The 24,144-nt window shown below is 39.8% G+C and overlaps 3 protein-coding genes and 1 long non-coding RNA gene across 10 annotated transcripts in view; 2 read left to right on the top strand and 2 right to left on the bottom strand.

The window, feature by feature from the left end:
• The window catches only part of LOC149104673 (ribitol 5-phosphate transferase FKRP-like), a 211,763-nt gene extending 193,142 nt beyond the window's left edge, over positions 1-18,621 (top strand). The window contains exons 1-4 of one of the 7 annotated variants that reach the window (XM_089270946.1): positions 6,957-7,164; positions 7,627-7,675; positions 10,311-10,753; positions 17,911-18,621. In XM_089270946.1, the coding sequence (XP_089127072.1) occupies positions 10,510-10,753; positions 17,911-18,389 (723 nt within the window). In that variant the 5' untranslated portion in view covers positions 6,957-7,164; positions 7,627-7,675; positions 10,311-10,509 and the 3' untranslated portion in view covers positions 18,390-18,621. Of the gene's footprint in view, positions 1-6,956; positions 7,165-7,547; positions 7,676-8,668; positions 8,804-9,599; positions 10,183-10,310; positions 10,754-17,910 lie in introns of those variants that run through there. The other 6 variants (XM_089270947.1, XM_089270950.1, XM_089270944.1 and 3 more) reach the window with 6 other exon arrangements.
• Positions 8,020-8,595, bottom strand: LOC149104676 (uncharacterized). The gene is made up of 2 exons (XR_016201314.1): positions 8,484-8,595; positions 8,020-8,400 (listed from the first exon to the last, which is right to left on the bottom strand). It is a non-coding gene; the product is annotated as an uncharacterized LOC149104676 (long non-coding RNA).
• On the top strand, positions 12,925-14,193 carry LOC149104675 (uncharacterized). The gene is made up of 2 exons (XM_089271018.1): positions 12,925-13,448; positions 13,592-14,193. The coding sequence occupies exons 1-2, from the start codon at positions 13,241-13,243 to the stop codon at positions 13,762-13,764; spliced, it is 381 nt and encodes a 126-aa protein (XP_089127144.1). The 5' UTR covers positions 12,925-13,240; the 3' UTR covers positions 13,765-14,193.
• Positions 14,270-16,385, bottom strand: LOC149104674 (uncharacterized). The gene has a single exon (XM_089270835.1). The coding sequence runs from the start codon at positions 16,376-16,378 to the stop codon at positions 14,468-14,470; it is 1,911 nt and encodes a 636-aa protein (XP_089126961.1). The 5' UTR covers positions 16,379-16,385; the 3' UTR covers positions 14,270-14,467.
• Positions 18,622-24,144: the final 5,523 nt, after the last annotated feature.

The raw sequence follows: 24,144 nt of genomic DNA, 5'->3' as shown, positions 1-24,144 counted from the left end.
AAGTTAAAAAAAAAACATATTATTGAAAATAGATTGGTGTTCCCTTGTTCCCAAAAATCTACTCAAGAGTTCCCTAGTTCCCTGAAAATAAACTGAACATATCCCCTGTTCCCTGAAAATACATGCTCCAGTTCCCTTGTTCCCTAAAACCCCTGGGAGGGGCTCAATACTTTTAATCTCATCGTATTTAGTTAAAGGTTTTTGCTTACCTACTTACTTATCAGATGGGAATTAGTGATAAGGGGATTTATTAATGATCGGATGAGATTAAACTGGAAGCAGGGTACGTATGTTACATCCATGTACCCCCCCTGGGAGGGGCTCAGTATTACATGCTTGAGGGAGCGTGACGGCACCGCGGAAATACGTTTTTTGACGTCACAGTAACTGGTCAGTGGTCATCACCATCGGGCTGTGTTGTCCTTCGATCGATCAGTTCTCTGAGATCAGTGTTTTGCTTCGTTTTAAGGTTGAAAATATCCTTGATACTTCTCGTTATTGGTGAGCTTGACGCCCTTAAATGGGTTTTTAATACTCAAGTAATGTTCGTAAAGAATAGTGGTACAGGGGAGTCATTTTGTGTGGAGTAATGTGTAGTTTGCTGACTCGAGCCAGCTCGAGCGGACGAAGCGTGGATAGCGTTGCTTCAGCCGCCCTCGCCTCAGAATTGTCAAAATCAACGATGGGTATCCAGCAAAGTAGAAGATTGGTCCTGTATGCAGGTTTTGCAAGGATTTTGAAGACTGGTTGGATTTAAAGTGTAATTTGCGCGAAATGGTTAAGGTACTACATGTAAGTCGGGATCGTTTTATTCACACTCACTTTGCGCCGACGTGTGGTGCTTGTTCATTGAGATTACATTTCCAACGCGTCCAAGAAACTTTGATAAGAATTTGTCTTTTAAGACTGGCGTTTTGGCGTTTCTATCACCTTTCTGACTTTCTGCGCCTTTTGGAACGGGTGAAATAAATTTTTTGTACCTGTCGTTTGCTGTCAGAATAAAACATCTGTTACATTTGTTCATTTCATTCACAAGATATTTCTGTATCATTAAAGATTGTTTAAGCCTACATTCATATAATGGTGGCGTTTGCGAAGGGAGTAGAAATCGAAAATATTGTGATTTGTTGGCCGCAGTGAACGCTAGAAATACTGAAAACATGCAAGACCGCTCAATATGTTCGGTTCATTGACAATTTTTCCTTGCTTGAGGTCTTTTTTGTTTACATCGATTAAATGTTGATAGTACATGGAAATTTTCAAGACCGTTTCCTTGTACATGTATGCACATGTAACTAAATATTTTAAAATGCCCAAACACCTGTATTTTTTTACAAGAAACCGCTTCCACTTATGGAATGTGGTCAAGTTTCACTTCTTTTGATGCTGAAAAGACTTTCAACATTTCAGAGAGGCAGTAATCAACTCCTCAATGAAACCCACTAGTTTATTTTGTTTACTCAGTCATTTGAAGCTTTTCGATTTCTATTTCCCTATCTTACATGTGCATTTTATCAACTTATATAAATAATTGACTGTTGTTGTTTTTCCTTTCATTTAATTTAATTCAGATGAGCTTTGCTCAATCACTACAAAATAATTTTTACATTGCAATCATACATGTACATATCACATGCTTTGAATCAATATGAAATTAATTATGATCCCCTTAGTAATAATATTGTATCATCCTCCCTTCTGTAAGATTCTTACTTAACTTGTAACCACTTTATTACAAGACATTATAGCACCTGATGGCAATAAATTATATATATGTAATTATATGTATTTATTTTTTTCCTGTGATAAATTGGCTAACAAGTGGCTTTGTTTATGCCACTGTGTCTCTGAATTGGCTTACTGTCGTCTACAAACCATTGGTAATATATCTTCGCTGCATCTAACTCAGATACCAGACACAAAAGCATGTATTAAAGAACAGATACATTTCTTACAAATTAATATTTATTACATTTAGTTCATCACTTAAGTTCTACAACATTGCTTTTCTCCAGTGAGAAATTTTGTGCAAAGTCTGAAGTTGTAAGTTGCAAAAACAAGGTCCGTCAGTAGTTGCGAATCACTTAAAATCAGGCTTTGCTACAGTAAACTGAATGGCAGAAAGCGAGGAAATTAGAAATTGTGTCAAATACACAAGTGATAAAAGAGATAAAGTTGACTGAAATCTACAGACTCCTTTTTTTAGGTTTAGGGTTAAGGTTAGGCCTAAGGGACAAGGTGGGAGGTGCAGTGGCCTTGTGGTTAGTGCGCTCAGCAATGGATCGAGCGGTCCGTGTTCGAGCCCTGGTCAAGGACATTGTGTTGTGTTTTTGGGCAAGACACTTTTACTCTCACAGTGTCTCTCTCCACAAAGGTGTACATATGGGTACTGGTGAATTTAATCATGGGGGTAACTCTGTGATCAACTAGCATCCTATCCAGGGGTAGTAGAAATACTCCTAGTCGGTTCATGCTACAGAAACCAAGATAAGCCTGGCCTGATGGGCCACTTGGCTCTATGCAGACTTTACCTTTTACTTAGGGACAAGGTGCTGCATCAAGTGGGGGAAGGGACAGTGGAGTCAGAACCTCCCACTTCCCATACCTCTATCTCTTGACTCCCACCCTTGTTCGTCCTGCTCCTGTCCCCTGTAGATTAAGAGGCTCAAAGCACATCCTAGTCATTTAGCTGCACAGTCCTTAGGCATTTCCTTTTCTTGTTTTCCTTCATTTTCAGCCTTGCTACTCTTACCCACATCTTTCAAGTGAATGTCCTATGACGTAACCACTGTCAAAGGGTTTCATTTTGAGCCTCATTTTGAGCCCAAAGGTGAATTTTTCTTTGCCCGTCAGCCTAGAAGTCTCTAAAGACACTAAATGAAAGTCAAGTAACATTTTCAGTTCTTGTTTTTGAAAATATTTGAAGCCTTAATGAATGACAAAAATTAGCATTTTGCATTTCTCTCCGGGCTCCTGCCCCCTATTCTCCCGGGCTCCTGCCCCTTATTCTCCCTGGCTCCTGTCCCCTGCCTCTCCCTACCATCAACAGATGGCTGAATAGTCAGGAGAGGAGTTGCCATATGGAGAGCATTGGTCAGTGTTCTCTCAGTTGGTGTTTTTACAGCATTGATGTGGAAATCATCCATGGACAGTATCTAAAAGGACTTTTGCTGAGCCAGAATAGAAAAAAATGTACAATAGAAGAAGTTTTCTATTGGGAAATCCAGATAATAGTAATATGTAAACAAATATTAATTTTAGAAAGTTATACAGAGTCTCAGGCTCTAAGGTAATGTGGTCAGAAATTGTCTGGGTGGCCTCATAATCAGAAGATTGTTGTGTGAATACAGGGGGGATAGCCTATTTATAACTAAAAATGAAATTCATTTATTGAGTTTTAACTGGAAGTTGTCATCACCCAGATTTTATGGTATTTTTACTGTCTTACAATAACATATGCATGTATTTTTAATTATCCTTTAAACAGCTTTGTATTCCATGTCTTCTGCCATCTTTAGATATTCAGATGTCATGCACTTCTTGTGGTTTTTTCTAATAGCTAAATAGCTTTTTCTAAACTCTAATAGCTATGCAACTAGTTTAAAATAATTTTCACACTTTAGAGGCGCTAAAAGCAAAATACAGAACTGCAACAATTCGAAATTATGACAAGAAACAAAGAAACAATAATAAACATGAAAATTTAAAATTTTATTTTCGCCAGCCTCAAGCTTCCTGAAGTACAGTGTGATTAAAATTGGATATTTTATGATAAAACAGACCTTGGTGAATTCTTCCTCGAGTTGAGGCCAGATTTTGAACCCTTTTGGGGATTCATTCCTACACTTGTTACACCAACGTGTCCAAGATTTATACGAAGTACTGCTTCGATTTCGGCCAACTTGGTCTATAATTCGGTGATACCGAGTGAGGACAGGATGACCGTGTTTACTTACGTGAGTGCCCCCAATCGAACACGAGCATGTCTTCCCGACGAATTTGATCGAAATGCCGTTTACATACCGATTCATACGGTTAAAGCCCATCAATTCAACAAACTTGAGAAGTTGATGTCCTCAGAACACCGCTACAGCAACATAAAAGCTGCCTAGTTTTAGCCTTAGCGCACATCGTAACGTAAATTGCCACTGGCTCGCCACTTGCGAGCATGTACTCTCACGAAACAACAACAATTTCACACCGTGTGCAAGTTCAGTTTGTCTTTGGCACAATATATAATATTAACTGAGAACTATCCAACAAATGAGCGGAGTTTAAAAGCTAAGTTTACAGTGTGCGCTCTAAGTTTTGTATCTTTTTGACTGTCGATAAGACTCGCTGCGAAAACAACGTAAAAGTTGCAGACATTTTGTAGTTTTGTTAAGGTGTACCGCTGACTAGCAAAATACTGTATCGCGCCCCGAAAAAAGTATTTCCCCGGTGTCGAGCGTGACTAATGTGCGAGCCTGCGAGCCGGGCCCCGAGTCGCGAGCCGCGAGCCTATTTTTGCGAGCCACTCTAGATTTTTCTGTTTTTTTTTTTTTTTTTTTTTGCGAATTTTTAATTTAACGTTAACGTTTTACCAAGTAAATGCTACACTCGGCAGAAGGTACAGAAATTTTCGATGTTCTTTTCATGCGTGAAATTCCGCGCAAGTAATTTTTCTGTCAGTGTTAAATTTAATTTCATCATGTTTCATCGAACGGATTCTGCAGGTAAGTTTATATTTTCATCTACGAGTGAAATTTTGAGTTCCCTCTTAAATTTTTCTATCAAAATGTTGATTATGTAAAATTAACTACTACCCAAATGTCAAACACGAAAACGTTCAAGTGAGGCGAATTCTAGGTAATCAAGATTATACTCTAGAACATTAATCAAGCACCGCCATGAAAGATTCATATATTTGTTCTTTGCTTGCCAGTTGTCCATTGCTTTGTCTCTCGGGAAACCAGGCTCTTAATGTTTTTTTAATGGTTCCCCGGTAAAATCGAACGACAGGACGACCGCTTATTTCGAGCAATTCAATAGTTTGGGGATAAAACCCATCCGCCCGGCCATAAAACAAAAACAAAAAAAAAAACAACAACAACAACAACAACAACAACAAAGCCGAAGTTGGTTTTTAACCATATTTACACATCAGTTTCGTTTAAAGTTTGCTTAAATCCCGACAATCTCGCTGGAGTATAAATCATTTATGTACTTCATTGACCCTTCATTTCGCTATAACGCGAAACTTCGCTCAGTGAAAGTCAGTACAATTTGCCCAGCTGAAAAATATCACAACTCCTTGCAAACTAATTAAAGAGTAGCAAAAGTTTCCCTCGCGTCCAGCTACCAAAGTCTGGTAATTCAAAAGCAAGATGGGAAAAATGTCCGTCCTAAAATATCTGCGTAATTGATAGAAATAACTTTTAAAAAAGGAACTCTCCATCACCTAGCTCACTTGTTATGCTTAAGTGCACCGACTCATGAAGACTGCGGGTGTTTTCCATTATGCCAAAAATTCCGGACGTTTCGGTCGAAAGTCAAATGGGAAGGTCCGTTTCGGTTCCCTCCGACCTAAATATTGCGGTCGGACCGGTCCGACCGAATTTGCCTTTCCATTTTTGACAAACCGGTTCATTGCCCTACTTCTCTTCACTTATATTATGTAGGGAATTCTCAAAAAGGAATAACACATAAGGGCATTATGCCCGTTTTTGTTTTTTTTGTTTTTTGTTTGTTTGTTTGTTTGTTTGTTTTTTTGTGGGAATCTTTCGAGGCTCGCAAAAAGAGACTCACAGCTCCAGGCTCGGGCTCGCAGACTCACAAGTCGTTGTCCACGTTAAGTTCCGCTTTACATTGGCGAAGGGATTCCCAAGCAGCGGATGACAGTCTTGTTCGACCCTTAGCCTAGAACTGTTACGAACCCGCTGACAGGTCCATGAGTCGTGTTTATAATCTGTGCAGTCTTTGAAGAACGCACAGAAGGAGCATCGAGAAAGCATCGAGAAATTAAGAAATACCGCCGGGGTAAATACCGCCATGACTGTCCTGTTGAAGTCAGCTGGCAATGTAGGTTTCAAAACTGCAAGTAAGATTACCTCAGCGTCTATTTAAGGTATCTATGGGCGGAAACAAGCAACAGCCGGAAATACGCTAGTTTGCGTATTTTTAATGATAGCACAAATGTGTGACACACGGGGCAGTGTTGTGTTACGTTTCAACCAAGGGACTAAATAAAGGTCTAATAAGCATAATTTATGCAGAGGCAGTACGTCTAGTCTGCGCTTATCAGTCCGGAATATCCCGATATATTAGGACAGCCATGACGTCACGAAGCTATTGTTAGCAGGGAAAATGGCGGACTTTTCATGCGGACAAAGAAAGTATGTTGTTTCCAGTCTCGCATAGACTCTAGCCAGCATTAAACGGGACTTTTTTGCGACCAAACGTTGAGAAGGGGAATAAGCGGCCTTTCTGGTAGTGAGAGAACGTGAACTGTCTTCTAATCATTCAGTTTTTTTGGTGTCAAGCGACGATGTACACGCGATTTTGTGGTCAAATATTAAGAGTAGGCGTTATTTTCTAGTATTTGCGTATTTTTAATTGAGCTGTTTATATTTTTTACTGGTTCTAGTGTTGTTAAAGTTTCATCAGGCCAAATTCCACGGTTGCAAACAACGCCAGTATTTTGTAAACTCTCTTTGAATTTGAGGCCCTACAAGTGTACTTGAACCGCTGTTGTTATAAGGCTTGAGTAATGCATTGTTCCTTCATTTTTATGACAGTTGTTTTCAATTTTTCTCTCTTAAGTACATGGAAGAGCATACTCGACTGCTCGAGGCACTTAACCGAGTTTGTGGGGAAAAAATGGAAAAGAGAGGAAAGAAGACGTCGCTAAGTACGCGGACGAAATTAAACAAATTTGGGCGGGAGCCAGTCTCTGTGTTGGTGGATTCACCAAATGTGCACCCCAGTTGTATCACTGGAGAGCCAACAGCCTGTTGAAAACCACCTACAGCACAGAGGTGGCAGCGAAACAGACAAGCCAGGGGTAGTGCAGTGATTCCCTGTAAATGATTCTATCGGTATCCCAAGGAATGGCACAAAGGGTAGAGGAGATTGTTTGTGCTCATTTACCAGACGTTTGAGGGCCATGCAAACATTTAAGTTAAGGTTTGTAGGGGGCATTGTACTCTTTTTTGGCATTTTTTTAAAACCTATACACACTGCAGCTGTTCCTAGTAGATGATGATTCTTTTCACCTCCCCATGAAGTTTGAATGTACCAGAAAGTAATATTTTTGCAAAATAATTATTATGAAAGCAAAGACTGAAAAAGTACAAGAGTTTAGAATGTAGTGTTGAGTGTTGAATGTTACTAATTGTGAAACTAATGCAAAACATTAATTGATTGTGAACAGGAAGCATTTCAGTTTGGTTAAGAATATGTAATAAAAAATAGAAAACATATGAGTCATCAGACCACTTGAGGGCACTCTCTTAATTATTTACTGAGAACTAATGTGGTAACTAAATTCAACATAAATTCATATTTTAAAACGAAAAATACATTTGTAATAATATTGACATCTGTGAGCAATGTAATAATCTTCTAAGCGCTTGTGATTTGTTTCAGGTCCTGCATTCTGCCAAGAGGCAAATTCAAGGTTGAGAGTACGTAAAAAGTGAGTAAAATAGAATGGATTTTACTTTCAAGACTGAGTTTGTTTTGTATCAGTTTAAATAAATATATAATAAAACCTTAGAACATGTGGATGGATTGTCAATGCTCCATTGTCAACCTGTCCAGGAATTATATATTGGATATTTTTGGGTAAATAACTTGTTAAAGTCAACAATTATATGTAAACTTTCATAATTTAAATGTGGAAATCAGACATGATATATTTTAGCACAGCAACAAATAGATACAAGAAATATTTGAGATAAATACCAAAATGGAGAAATTTCAGATTTACAAAGAATATATTAACGGAATTTTTGACTATCTATGCATCTGACAACACTATTTTTCTAGCTTAGTTTATTTTGTATAAAAGAACAAGAATGTCTCACTCGTATGCGTTATTGAAAATTCTGCTTCAATTTTGATTTCATTTCCTCGATTTAGCCAAAATGTATAACATTTTGGACATTCACAATTTATCTTTGCTGGCATATAAGAACACGCGCGTGCTGTCGGTTTCGGCCCAATAATCCCTAGATAAGAGGAAAGCCTCAATTCTCATATCGATCATTTCTGTGCTTAGAAAAATGCAGAGTAAAGATGCTTACCGATTGTACCGTCTCTTTCCAAAGAATGATAACTGCAACTCGTCAAACTTAGCCCGCATTGCGTTCCGTAATGCTTCCTTCGGTCCGAGGATAATCGTTATCTGGGCGGAATTGTCTGTGACATGGAACGCGAACACAAACTTTCCTTACATTTTATTATTTGGACAGTATTTAACCCAATTCGAGATAAATATACACCTCCTGAGGGCCCGCGTTCATGGCATTGGAAAGTATTAGCGACTCTCTTTGTCCGCCATTTTGAATCTCTTGGTTTGTTGTGAAACACAACACTCCAGCCAAAACACGCATTCGCAATGGCTGAAACGTGAGTTTCGTGACAACACAGCCGTCCTAATATATCGGGATATTCCGGACTGCTTATACCATGTGGCAACGAATCAAATTAGCATACCACACAGATACCCCAACGCGGAAAATATCATGCGGTTATAGAATCGCGCTTTCAATTTGATTCGAAAGGAAAAACACGCTCCTCGGGCCGGTGGGTCTTTTTAAAGGTAACATTGAATAACACTGAGTTTATAGAGAGTACAAAAAGTACCCTATTAATTTTAAAGCTGTACCACTGTTCTTGTACTCGAGAGCGAACTTTGGGAAATGATTCCCAAGCTTAAGGTACATTTCTCTAGTCCTACGCAACGCTGATGCATTTGTAGTATTGAAGCGTTTCGCTCGAGTAAAACGTCTTCTTTCTTTCATTAGCTGTCAGTTGTTTGGTTAAGACAATTCTTCGATCATATACCCGGTAATCGGGTACGGCTTTTGCATGGAGTTGCTTATAGCCTGCCCGCCGGTCTGAAATTTCGACACATTTTCCACGGAATGCCATATTAAAGCTCTTAAACAATCTATGATTGTTTGGAAAATCTAAGGGATACCGATTTCGTTTTTGGTTTCCCATTTAATTCAGAATTTTCTGAGGTTGAGTATGAGTATACGAAATTAAAATCGCCATGTCCTCGGCCCGGCCTATTCTCGACATCTACAATTTATAGTCGGAGTCATAGCCCGAAATTTTTGTACAATTTCGACGGAACAACTTAGCAATGGGACCTCCTGAGATTATTTTACGATCTTTCAGAAATGCCACGCGATTCTCAAAACTGTGGACGAATCTTCGAAGCAATCGCTTCATGGTCATTTGCGTCAGACTCACTTTGATAAAAGATTGCGTGACTTGCCCGTGTTTAGTTTGCTTCCGTTTCTTTTGGTATCACAAGATCACAAAGCTTTATTGTTTTCATTACATTCCATGTTATCTAAGTATCATAATAATTGGAGACCTTAGTAAGTTTTGGTTATTCAAAGCGCGACATGTCAGGGGAGATTTTCTCTTTTCAGTCCTCCACTCCGATGTCGGCCACCATACCGCACGATTCTCGGAATCGAAATCGAAACCACTGCATCACCATAACAGAAAAACCACATTACGTTTACGGTGTATACTAGAGAAATTTTAAAGTTATATCATTGATTCCCCGATTAGTCCTCGTCGTTTTTCGAAGAGTCTTCACCTATCCGGCCCAAATACCGACTATGTTCTTGAGTAATCGCTGAATATCCTCTCACTGCTGGAGAAAATCATCGTCAAAGCTACGACTGTCACTCCTTCTATACTACAAGTAGGGAGCTTAATTGAGAAAAGCACGACGGCAACGGCAACGGCAACGTCGCTAAACAAAAGGTTTAATGAGGATAACAATGGCTGTGCACGTGCGTTATGATTCTTGGTGCATTTCTTTGCTGTCCTCTGCAAAACAACAACGTGAATGACCAAATTCTGCGTTCTCTGTAGAACGTGAACCACGACGACTAATTTTTCACATTTACAGTATTTTTGTAATTCCTTGCAAGAGATCTCATCGATATGGAGACGGTAGGGCAGCCTTGAAGCAGTGATATCTGCGAATGTTGTGTGTCTAAAGAAAGACTACTCTTAAAGAATGAATTCTTTTTTTAATGATGCATCCGGTTACTAATTAGACTCCTTATTTCTATATGCAGGATTCGCTGCATGCAGATGAGCATTCGAAGCCAGGATCCAAGTGAGAGAGACAAAACCACCAGCTACAAAATACGCCTGTCTCAACATGTTTTGCTTTGAATAATACAATATTGTTCCCCGCGTTATTTCGTCAAAGCTGTTGCGAAGCATTCTGAGTTCATCATATCAAAGACTGATGACCAGAAAATCAAGCCGAGTATGTTTTGCTGTAAGTTGGCACCTCGAAGACAACGCAACCTAACAAACAAAGGATTGACAGTCATGTTAATCATCTTGCTCGTAGTTCTTGTTAGTCTCCACCTGGTTATTCTTCCATCTGCGAGTGGTGGCTATAATGACGAGTGTTATTTAACTGATGAAAAACGTCAAAATTTGAGGATTATGGTGCAGAATATCTCGAGGGTGTTTGACAAGTCTGGTGTTCAGTATTGGCTCGACTATGGTGAGTTGCTGTTTATGCTTCTAATTAGAATAGAATTAATTGTGATATTAAGGTTACAGTATACCTTCGGGTCGAAAATTTTCTTCAAATTTGGATTTTTGGGTCAAAGTAGTGGTCGAGGAATAATCTCTAATTCGTGACAAAAAAAATTGAAAAAGGCTTAATATTGGCGGACAAATTGCGGTTTTACGCTTCACCGGAAGTAAAAGTTTACCTCTTGATTGACAGCTCTATGGTGCGTATGCAATCAACCGAGACGATTTTCGCGGGAATTACCTGTATGGATGTCACGAATTGACTACTCAGTTGAACAGCATAGTTGTTCTGACTACCCAGTATTTTTGGTATTAGGTGTAACTCTATTAAGTTGTAAGTAAACATAGACCACGTTAAAACCATGGACCAGTTCGAAAAAGCCAAAACAGCAAAGAACGACTGAAAATACATCAATGAGTGAAGAAGCGAAAGTTCGCCACGCGGATGAAGCTATAGCTATCGAATAAGGCGGGCAAAATATTCGTGGTAAGAGTAAAAAAAGGTTCTGTAAAAATTTCGGAACTTGACAGCAATAACAGGGATGCTAACAGAGACTCTTCGGATGAGTCCGATATCGGCGAATCGCCGGACTCATTGAGACCATTTGAAATATCATTCATGCACAGTTGACCACACACAGTTGCTCCCGCGCTTTCTTTTGTTTGCTTTCTTCGCTCAGTCACTCTAGCGTTCGTATCCTTTTAAGTCTTCCCCATTTAGCGAGACCAGCTTCAAAAAAAACCGAGCTACAGAAAAATTATCTCTCCGCCTTTGGTTCCTTGAGCGCATTGCGAAACACAAGAGCTTTTTAGAGATTCGCGCGTAAATTTCACAAGGAGGTTAACGGTAGTAAACTTTTCCTGCACTGATTGGCTCAGTTATCTGAGAACCCAGTTGAAGGCGTTTGTGGGCGGAGTTTGTTTACGAAGCAGAAGATTTTTCTTAGAGCTGTTTTCTCGAATAATTTTTTTTTTCACTTGAAGCAAACACTTTAAAGAGTTACAACTCAAAGGGAATTTGCTCAATTGCCCTCAAATTTGGGAATCGTTAATTTCGAAATACCTTTTATTCGAGAGCGATTTTTGTACGATCACTCCACATTTTTTAAATCCTATTTCGAAAATGTTCTGTAACTTTTTACTGCAATTGAATATGCCAAAACGCAGACACGTTTTTTAAGCGCTTTGGGCGGTGAAACCGAGGAAAAAAATTAAGTTGGCGAAAAACGAAATTCGCTTTGACTTGTAGCTTTCGAAAGGTGATTCGGGCGCTCGCATTCAGTGGTCGTGAAAAATTCGGAAATTCAATTTATTCAAAATTCTTGGTATAGTTTGATAGCCAGCTCAATAAGCTTTAATTTGTCGAGGAAAAGGTTGTTGTTTTAAGCTTTAATTTGATATAAGGGGTTTAGGTATCTACCGCTTAAACTGCACGCGCTACATCGCTTGCACGCGAGACACCCCTGAAGATATACTGTAACCTTAAGACCTTAAGATACGTTCGCACATACACGTGTATGCTTTATTGCTACTTATTTTCGAGGGAGTAATTTTGCGGGGCCTAAATTTGTCTATAAAATACGCGAAAATAAACTAAATTTCGCGAGATTTGTCAGAATACTGATCTTTATTTTATAATGAACATTTATACTTAGTTTCAGAATTGGCGCAAATGATTATAGTTTTCCTCATCGATAGTTAATTGCATTGATACTTGTTCGAGTGTCAAATATATGTTCAAATGTATGATCTCTTTCATATATTCACTTGTAGTCTTCACCACCTATGGGTATATTACGAACTCACTATCCAGTTGGCTTGATAGCTCAGTTGGTAAAGCACTCCGCCGGTACCGCAGAGGTCATAGGTTCGAATCCCGTTCAAGTCTGAACTTTTTTCAGGCTTTAATTTCGCAATAAATATAACTGCGATGATCAATCATATCTTCATACCTTTCTCCGCAGTTCAAATTTATGATCTTTCGTATATTCACTTGAACACTTGACTAAATAAAGCAGAGCTATACAGAATACAGGACAAAGTCTATAAGCCCTTTACTAGTGACGTGAACGTGGATTAAAGGAGAACGGAAGGCTACAGGGTATAATTTTTGAAATGATCCGAAATTGTAGAAAGAACGTAAATTACAAAGAATCGATTGAAAAAAGTTCGTATTTCAGTGCAAATCAAATAGAAAACTAAGAGTACTCGCCAGAATTGAACATCCGCCATTTTGTTAGCATTCTCTTCCGGTTACTTCCAAATAAGGATTACCGTCCGCCATCTCGTGACGTCAAAGCGCTCAAGCTTTCTTTCCTACTTTGCGTGCTCGCCTCCTCGTGCTATGTTTTGGTGTTCTCGCCCTTCATTAGTCGTGATTAGTCGCGGATTTTCGCAGCTATATTGTGTATAGTTTGGGACAACAGAACGCTTGATAATACAGTTACAAAATATGGCTGAGTTTGAACCCTATTCCTTCGAACCCATGCGAAATTTCTCGGATTCCGATGGAGAAAATACAGCTGACGGCCAGAACGAGCTTGCAAGGAGGGGAAATACCTCTTGGTGTAATTGCGAGCATTGTGAAAACTGGGAAAATCAGCAGGAGAGAGAGTGCGTTTGCTGCCAAGAGATCGAAGAAGCCATGACAAAAATATCAGGTGAAATATTGTTGATTAGAAGGATAATAAATTTCATGAAACGATTCATTCACTGTTTTGATTTAGTCCTTGTATTTTCGCTTATGAAAACCCAGCCATTTGTTTTCCATTTGTCATTGCTGCTTTTTTATTTTATGACTTAGATTTAGAGGACGATCCCCCTATTCGCTGTATAAGTCGTCATCCTGATTTCGAAACTGTATGCTTGCGAAGAGAAGTGTTGGAGACGGCCATTGTTGGTTTGAGTCAGGCGCGTGGCATACGAGCGCCACGGGAACTTGCTAATGTGTACGTACCACATCTCCAACATTGTTAATCGTTTTGCTCTTTTCCTGGGATGATGTAGATTAGATCAATTTGCCACAGGCATTCTGTATGTCACAAATTCTGTAAGGATGTTAAAACGTTTAATTGTCATTATAATACAAAATTCAGTTTGAGATACTTGATTAGCCCTATCAATACTGCAACACAATTTTGAAAGATATAAGTAGCTAAACTACACGAATCGTTTTAGTAACTGTAGACTTAGTGAAAGAATTATTCGTTCATTGAACTCAGTCGACTACATTTTACACACACGGCCATTGCCTAAATTTCCTGTAGGTTCTACGAAATGAAATTAATAAACAGAAGCGACTGACAGTTCTGTGTAGCTACACCCCGATCAGCGGGTGATAGCAAATTGTCACGGCAATTGCAATGACCTTTCAGCCTTCCTTTCCATCATAACTTGAGCAAATTTGAAAAGATTTTACAATACACGTTTCATTCGTATGTTTTCTTTTTGCAGCAATTATCGTTAATAAGCTTACCACCAGTTTACTTGGTGGGTACATGACAGACTGGGGAGATACGTGAGAAAAGTAATCCCTGCTTGTGTAGTGAAAGCAATACGAGCCGTGTATCCAAACGCAGATGGGAATTACACGGGCTTTCGCACCCATGATGAAAGTTACTCAGAAGTGGAATTATCCTGGATACAGGAGATTGTTAGAAATTAAATATAAATCATTCAGTTAGTTTCCTGTATTAAAACGAGATCTGTGCTTCTCTAGCAAGTCGTTCTTGGGTGGTCTGGGGGTTGGAGCGATGTTCGCGGCGGCGGGTTTGGGAGGTAGCAGGGGAACTTCAATGTCACCTTTCTTGAATGCAAGGAGAGAAACCATTAAATCATTTAAAAATGCGTACGATTTTTCCTCGTATTGCGGCTTTGCAATCCACCCAACACTTCCCTTGGGGGAGACAAATTTGTGTTTCTTTGCACCCTCCTTGGTTTGGCCTTGGCTCCTTCCTACATTGTGGTTGTGGTCAAGAACAGCTAACTGGGTGCGAGCCCTCATGCCATCATATGAGTAGTGCTGCACTTTTTGGCAGTACTTCTTTGCCATGAGGCCATGGTACATTTCTAAAACGCCAGTGTGGATAAACTCGGCTAGCATGCCGATGTCGTTTAGAAGCGACTTGTTCAAGGCTACCTCCTTCAGGGTGTCATGAACAGGGCTTCCAACCTTTAACAAGTCTTTCCTTCTCTCTGTTTCTCTTGGGATGGGTGGGTGTGCACACTGGTGGAAATGCTGACATCCGTCCCAGTGGTGGATATTAGCCGTGTGGTAAACGATGGATTTCCATCGTTCCACACAGTCGGTAGAATTGCCCTGCGAGGTTTTGGCACACCACCAGAGGTGAGTTATGATGGAGTGTATCCAGGGTTTCAATGTCGCACATGGCTTTGATTGAGCCTTTTTGGATAGCTTCTTCTGAACAGACTTTGCTAAATGCCAAACATCGAAGTTGTGTTTGATGTGCGGCCTCTCTTTTTTCATGTGCGCTCTGACTTGCACGTGCCTACCTGTAGCAAGCTTTGCAATAGCCACTTGTTCCCGTTGTAGGTGATCTAGGCAACGTTTTAGGCCCTCCAGCTCCATCGCATTTGAGTTTTTGACCTCTGTTACCTGGACCAGAGAGAAGTCAAGAACTTTAGATGAAGCTGTGTTCACAATGCTGTACGTGCCGTATTTAGCCGAGTGGCCTGGGCTGTCACAGCGACCATCACCTCCTGCTACAACCTCGGTGTTTCTCACTTCGTTAAGAATATCCACTTGATGCTCAGCAAATTTTTTGTTAACAATGGGGAAGAGGTACTTTTTCTGAGTAGAGCTAAAATTTCTCTGGCTAAAAAATTGGACGTTGGTTGCCTTTGTAAAATTAGCAATATTGCTGTAATCGTTGCCGGTAAATAGAATTCCAGCGCTGAACAGCAAATTTCCAGCGGCCATTGAACTTACAAACGGCTGTGTTTGCCATCGTAATGGTTGATCACAGCAACCAAGGCATTCAATAGTCGCAACAGACCCCTTGGTTTTTGATGATGCTTTTTCCAAGTTCCGTCCACAGTTTGGACAGTGCACGTGACGAGAAAAAAGCTCTTTTAGTTTGCTTTCAAATACCAAGAACTTTCGCTTTTGGTGAAGATCACCGCAATCTTCGTTAAGCCAGTTCGTGGACTCCTTTTCCTCGTCATCGTCACGAATTTCAGTTTTTATATCGAAATCCTCGTCTTCAAAGTCGAAACTTTCACTAAATTCGCTAACTTCATAATCACTTAGGTCCGACATGTCCGATTCTTCATGATCTGAAACATCGGATGGAATCCACTCATCTTCAATTTCCTCTTCTTGGCAGTCAATTTGAGGAAAATCCGATGTGTCAATTTCGGAGAAATCCAACGTCCTCTTGCATTCTGGAAAATCTTTGCCAGAAACCCTAGGGACTTGCTTAGCGGGCACAACAGGGGAATCACTTAAGAGAGCGGCATAACTGTGGTCATTCGCTACAGCGTGACGAACGTCTGCTAAGGGAATGGATTTAAATTTATGAGGTGAATGCACAACAAAAGGTAAATCTGTTTGACAAGCTTGGTCCACCATTGTTATTTCAGTGTCAGTAGAGGCATCCACCAAAACTATCTTATCTTTTTCTTGTCTTCCTTTGTGGTTTTTCTTTGTCACCGAAAGTCTGACTGACATTGTAATCAGGAACCGCAGAAGTCGTGACATTTGCATTTTGAAAAGGCTGCGCGACTTTCGCTCTGGATTGGCCCGACTTTTGCGAATTACTATCACAAGCATCCAGTATTTGATTGAGGGCCTAAAATAGCAAATACAATTTTGTGAACGAAGGATAATTTGTTTAAAGCTTGCTTGCCAGAAAAGTAACACGGCGGCCAAAAGGTCACGTCAGGTCATATCAGTAGAGTCAGTTTTATACCGCGAATACATGACTTACCTCTTCGTGTAGAGCTCTATTTCTTCGGCGCTCGCTGGACGGCCTTAGGCTTAACTTTTTTGTGTGTTGAAACAAAGTTGGAACGGCATCCTCTTTTAAGCGACGTCTGCTTAAATTGTCTGGCAAAATATCTAGTCGGTACTCACTTGCAAAACACGTGGGCTCAAAGTGTTCGGAACAGACGTGGCAGTGCTTCATTTGGGGCAAATTTTCTCTCTTTATCTGAGCAAGCCATTTACTTAAAAGGCCTTTATCTTTTAAAGGAAGGCGATGGAAGCTTATTCCTCTTTTAGAATCTCTAGGTGATCTATTGGAACAGCCTACGGCAATGCAGTGAACCATTTTCCATCCGAGCAAAAAAATTAAATTTGGCGCGAACGCAAGTGAGCGCAATGACGTCATGCCATGCAGCCCAGCCTTCAACATGGCGGTCAAAATGGCGGACCTACATAGTATGAATGTCGTGAGCAATTTTCCAGTCAAAACGCGTTAAGAAAGGACAAATATGGACAAATACTGCAATTTTTACTCAAAACAAACTATTTGCTCTGTTGCAAATATGCAACGATAACTTCGTTTTTTACCTTCCGTTCTCCTTTGATAAAGAACTAAATAGCAGGTATTAGATTACGGGTGATTCATTGCCGCGAAAACACTTTTCGCGGGTCTGTAATTTTGCGGTTATAAGTAAGTAACTCGTATTCGTTTTTAAAAAAAGGCGCGAATTATTGTTCAAATTAAAAGACGATTTCTTCTTAGAGAATACAATTTCCTCTCAAAATGGCGGCAATGAGCCAGCGCGGCCGAATTTATGGGCACGGAAATCTCTCTCCGACCAATTCAGAGGTGAAACTCTTAACATGTAGAACCGTGGATTTTCCAAACAAAAAGCAGATTTGCGGTGATTTACAGGTAGCTCCGAGTAGTGTCAGAAAAAAAAATTCACCATTTTCAACGGTGTTCAATATTCAAATAATCAATTCATTAATGTAATATTGAGGGGTACGCTAATCCCTTGGTTTTACTTTAAAAATTCGCTTGGCAAAATAGAGGTTTTGTGGAAAGACTAAACATGCAGTAATTAACGGATTCGTTTAGCCTGTATTATTCAAAAAAAAAAAAAACGTGACAGCAAAGACTTAAGATTACTTTTGTTGGTACTATTTCGTTTCAGGAACCCTTCTTGGTGCTTATCACACGGGAGACATTCTGCCACACGACCACGACGCAGATATATCATTTATTTTAAGAACACAGAGCATAAACGCCTATTCGGAGTTGACGAGATCAGGAATTAAAGCAAATGGTTTCATGGCAATCTTTGGGAATGCGACCGCTGATTTCGTGAGGTGGATACCAGCAAATAGGACAACTAGAGCCAAAACAGAGGTAATGCTTCACAAATTCTATCCATCCTCGTCAGGGGACAACTTCATTCTTAAATACCATCATACCTTGGAGACGTTTCCTGAGTCATGGGTCGTGCCACCAGCGAGGATCAATTTCCACGGAGTCCATGTCGCAATTCCCAACTCCCCGGAACGCTTATTGTCTTTCAGATACCCTTACACTTACGGACTATTCGGGTTTCAATTTCCATACAAATGGAAGTGCTGGATGCCCTGTCTTTTAAGAGCAAGCAATGGATGCTAAGATCATACGCAGCGGAAAGTTAAGATGTTAGTGAGTAATAGTATTGTGTGGTACTATTGATTACATTGGTTAAGTGTATTAAATGAGTGGATGAATCTCTAGTGTGTGACCATTCAAGTGTAGGCTGTTGAGCTGTACTTTCATGTGGTACTGTTTATTATGCGGTACAAAGTGGTTATAACTTTTAAGGTAATTCCCCTGAAATAAAATTGAACATAGATTTTTGCTCAAACTTTGTCCAATGAATATTTATTATATGAGAACTTAACTTATAAAATAAAAAAGGGGGGTGCCCATGCTCGTTAAGGAGCAGTGAGGCATTGAAAATGTCCCATTTTAGCGTTATTTAATGTTTATTACAAGAACGTATTCTAAGTTATTGTAAACTCTTTCTGAGCCCAGACTCATGAAATCAAACACGCCTCAAACTACAGTCAATACTTGTGTCGAACACAAATAAACCTTTTCAGTTTGATTATGACAGACAGCTGAATCCTTGTTAAAATATTAGAACCAAATTGCCTGTCACGGCTATCAAACTGCAAAATAGAAAAGACTACAATGCAGCTGCTATTTTTCTTATTTATTCAATTTTCAAACATAGAAATCAGATGTTTTTTCTCACGCAAAGCTAATGATTAGCTGATTAAAATGACTAGAAAAAAATGCCCGAGCTCGTTACTGAGCTATAGCCATTTTTCAACTGACAGAACTCAATATCAAGGCAAATCCGCAATGTTTTCAATGTGCGCGTGCACGAACGCGCGCTAATGACGCCATAAATTATGCGCAGTAAGGGCGCGCAATACAATACAGGGGAATGACCTTAAGTCTGCGATGAAACCTTAGCATGTGACCATACAAATGAAAGCTATTGAGCAGTGCTTTCATTTGGTACTGTTTATTATGCCGTACAAGGTGGTTCTAATTTTTAAGTCTGTGGATGAAACCCTAGTGCGTTACCGTTCAAATGAGACCGACTGAGTAATACTTTCATGTTGTACTGTTTATGCTATAAAAGGTGGTTTTTACTTTAACGTCTCTGGATGAAACCTTGGTGTGTTACCATTCAAATGAAAGCGAGAAGTACTTTCATGTGGTACTGTTTATTGTGCTGTGGATGAATTCCTAGGTTATGACCGTTCAAGTGAAAACTACTGAGGATCACGTGTACTTTCATGTGCTACTGTACTTTGCATCAGGCGGTTGTAACTGAAAGTCTTCATATAAAGTCAATAAAATATACAAGATACGTCAATTTTAAAACCGACCGATGTTTTGTAGATGTTATAGTTATTGCTTTTTTCTGTTTTTTTTTTTTTTAAAGAGGAACTAAATTTTTTCAGGACCTTTCTTAAAATGTGATTAACTTATTTTATTTGTTGTTAAAAATCTAAAATAACATGCTGTGATTAGCCAAAAAGTAGCGATGCGTGATGTCCCATGCAAGTTGGATAGGACCGATGTTCTGTAGAAGTTCCATAAATTATTTTGAGAGGTGCTAAGTATTTCTAGGACCTACGCAAAAAGATAATAAATCAGTGATTATATTTGTAATTGAAAGTCTAAAATAAATTGTTGCGATTAGCCAAAAAGAGCAGCTTTACATGATGTCTGGTGCAAGTTTAATCATCCGTACGTGGGCAAACGACTCCAGGAAACTTGTGGCAAGGGACGATAACAGGCTAGATTAATTGAATTCCTCTATTTTTTTTGTGAGATCGTATATATCTATCGTTGAGTTCGATGGGCCGCCATCTTGGTCTCTTGATGCGAGCGAAACTGGGGAGAGTATTTTTCGTTGCTCTAGAAATTCAAAAACATTGCGGTCGGTCACGGTAGTGTTTTAACAATTTGTTCGCTGTTTGTCGCTTCATATTGTAATCTACTTTAGTTTGGAGAATATATAGTTATAGCCTGGGTAGCAAGTGTTTTCGTGAGGTTCGGAAGCAAAGAATTACCGCGTAAAAAATCTTTTTTTGGCTCTCGCCCCATTTTTCGCGAGGGCAAAACACCGAAAATCCCGTTCATAGGTCTTTCTTTGTTCCCCAACCCCAAGGAAACGCTTGCTACGCAGGCCAGAATAGTTATGACGATGGGAAAGGGACCTAATCCTTTCTTCTGGCGTGACGAATTTCTACGGCGTTGGTCCCATTTGACCTGTCGCCTCCTGAACAGTTGAAGTATAGTAGTCGGGACACGGGGAGGCGTGAAACACAAGCGCGGAGCGTGTGGAGGCAGTGTGGCAGAGTGGTTAGAAAGCCGGATTTGAAATCCGTAAGTCTTGGGATCATAGGGACTTTAAGCAGCGGGAACGCGGACGGCGACGGGGACGCCGAAACCTGTGAGAAGGCTGGGGAGCGAACGCCGTTGTGGCGGGAATTCACAAACATTAAGCAGCACCGTCGGAAACCGCGGTTTCCGCACTGTCAAGCTTATTGACATTATTGATATTCGTCCTCTGTTTATCAGGATGTTCTAGGATGACTTCATTGAAAGGAGTTCGCAATCAACTCTTGATAATCCACGATGAAGGTGTGTTAAACGATGACGAACTTCTACTCTTGAACGATTTAAACCGGTCTATTAAATGATCTCGACCAACCTTATGATTTCTTTCCTGATTTCAACTTCGATGGTTTGACGACGACGAGTGCCTGTCCGAATTTCGCTTCCACAAACGCAACTTGCCCCTTGGCCCCCTTCTCGCTGAGTTGTACAATGAAATATATGAACTTATTATCAGCAGATGTTTAATCAGACTGGCGCGACAAATGTAAATCATTGTGCCGACTGATAAAGATCTATAAAGTAAACCCCTAATCTTACGACTTAAAATGGAAACAGCTACGCAAGTTTTAATCTTTCAAATGTGTTAGAATTTCACCACAATGAGCCATTTGACATTTGAGTACTTCTTGAAAGGAAAAATTTCGATTGAAATTCGTGTAAGTTGTTTTTATTTACATAAGCTTTCAAAAAGATATTTCACCAGATTTCACGGTACTCACATGTTCGCCGACTGGCTTGAGTTCACTTCAGATTTCTCGACGTATCTTTAAAACGAAATATCTCACATAACAAGAGAAAACAAGCATTGAAGTTCCTCGAAATTTGTAACACGGGTTATTTAGCGTTGACAGAGCAGAGGAAACGAAAGCGAAAACTCACGTTTTCAGACAACGCGAAATGAGCTTCACTCACGTCGGGCCCGAACGCAGAACGTCAACCTGTTTCCCGCCAATCATGCGCAGTGGACCTTTTGGCTTTTCCCTGATCTTATCGCGTTCCCGTCGCCGTGCGCGTTGTCGTTGCTTAAAGTCCCTCATATCCCGTTCTGACCGCTAGCTGATGTTGTTCTCGGTAGCCCCGAGTTCAGCTTCTCGGCTGCGCATGTAAATAGCCAACTGGTCTGTCTCTCGCCAGTTGGGATTCTTAACCGAGTGTTTATTTGAATATTTATGTATCATTGTTTGTCTACATTGGTCCTGAAAAGCCCCAATGGGAAGTGGCCAATTAAATATAGATTTTTTTTTTCAATTCGCGCGTTGCGCTCGTGATCGCGCTTCGCGCTCGTGTATCACGTTTCGCGCTCTGGCCTCAATCCGCCTAAATCGACTTGCTGTTTGACTTGCTGTTTCGAATGTAGTTCAGTGGCATTTTTGTTGCCGGTTTCAGGTAATGTTTCGGATGACCTGATTCAATTGCTTAAGGCCTCAGCTAGTTTGATTGTCCCAAATAGAAGGATTTTAAACGTAATTTGCTACAGATTTGTGATTCAGTGCATGGTCACCTACAAGCTCATTAGAATCGATTTTTCAACGCCGGCACCGGACTGCGGTGAGATGATATATTTTCTCTTATATCTTAATGATCCCGCTTCAGTAACAAATTGCCATGAAATATGTCACAGAAGTTAAAGAGGGTTAACTGATTGGTGCGTGCTAACGATGATCGCTATTTAGGCTAACCGAAACTTCATTTATTTAGGTCGAAATCATGTGTCATCGGACAGGGATAGGAAACCAAGATGCTCTACTATATAAGGTTCCTCGCTTAAAGTAAGTTATCAAAAAAAGGTAAAGCAAGGTACGAATTACAGGACGAAATTTCACAAGCTCGTGCTAGTTACGTGCAAAATTTCCGTCAAACTTAGCTTTGCCAGATTAGGAATTAACCATTGTAATGTGATTTGAAAATTTAGGCTGGACGAAAGAGGTCACAGTGCCTACGAATAAATAACTTTAAAATTCCTTACAATCTAAGCTCCCAGAGAGATTTCTATTCGAGCCGTTCATTTAACTCTTTTAAGAGCCGAGAAAATAAGCCTGCAAAAAGCAAAATGTTGCTTTAAAGTAATGTATGATAAGTAAAGTTCTGTTTCAATTTCACATTTGTGCTAAATACAAACAGTGACTCCACTTGCTTCTAGCATGCAGTGTTCTTTAGGCCACCGTTACTTTATCACAAGTTCTCGCTAAGTCCACGTTATGTTGCTAGGAAAAAAAACACATTTTTCTTCTTCTTCACGAGAATCTGAGTAATAGGTCCATATTCTTTGTATAGAAAGGGGATGACTCACAATAAGCGAGACATGATACGTGAATATATTCGTTTACGAAAGAATGAAGATTCATTGCTCTGGCGGGCTAAGCCGTGAAGTCAAAAGAGCCGCCATCTTCTCAATGGGTGCGCGCGCTAGTCACGCATGTAATAAAGAAAGCCAAGTCCAATACTAAGGAATCATCTTAATTCTATTGTTCAATGAACTCACTTTTGGAAGGAACGACATAAAATTATTGTTCCAAAGTGAAAAATATTTGTTTTACAAGGTGATCCAGTTTTCACACACTGAGCTATTCATAAATATAGTCTATCCAGCTGTGTTATCATAACCTTCTCGAGACCTGACTGTCATCACAGATCATTAAATAATAGTCTTGTTTGTTTCAATGAGCATGCTTTCTCAACATAGTTGTATTCTTTTTTTCAATACTGCTAAGTGGAATCAGTAAGTGGCTTATATTTTTGTAACATAAAACCTTTTCTCTTTTTTCCCGGAAAAATTAACACACATTTCTCAGTATTTTCCCACGGGTCTGTGATCAGACAGGTGCAAAAATACTGAGACACGCTTTCCTGTGACGGCCCGTCACAGGGAAGCGTGTCCGGGATATGAGCGATCATGCTTTTTGCACATCAGTGAAACAGAAACATGTCCATCGTCGATTTTAAAAGTGTTTTCACAAACAAAGAGACGCGGCTGTACTTGTGATACGATGTCATTTCAGCTCTTTAAGATAAAAATCACCTAAACCAAGGAGAGAGGAGTAAATATTTAACATTCCTTTTAGCAGTAACAGTAAACTGCAGGCAGTCCCTTTATTTTCCGAGCGTGTGACGCGAATTCACGAATGCGAAGCACAAGCGGAAAGATGGAGCAGCATAAGTGTAACTGCCAATTAATAGCGCGCAAAGGATTTCACAAACAAGATTCCACTCTTTTCTTTGAGTGTTGTTCGCTGTTTGTTTTAACATAGCATTTTAGAAAGGTCTTTCTCGTTTAAACCCGCTTGAACCTAGCAAACACAAAATACTCTATCGCTGTGTAAACAAGAGTTTTTTTCTGTACCAAACATGCAAAGTCTTCGTCCATATAGGAGATGGAATGAGATTCAAATTAGGAAAGATAAAATAGCAAAGTCGGCAAACCAGGATAAAGAAATACACAACGAACAATACAATCCTATAGATC

This window comes from Orbicella faveolata, unplaced genomic scaffold (assembly GCF_042242905.1).
Source record: "Orbicella faveolata isolate gen_17 unplaced genomic scaffold, um_ofav_v1 contig_34, whole genome shotgun sequence".
Classification (NCBI taxonomy): domain Eukaryota; kingdom Metazoa; phylum Cnidaria; class Anthozoa; order Scleractinia; family Merulinidae; genus Orbicella; species Orbicella faveolata.
The sequence above is the reverse complement of the archived record's forward strand: the minus strand, read 5'-3'. Positions and strand labels throughout refer to the sequence as shown.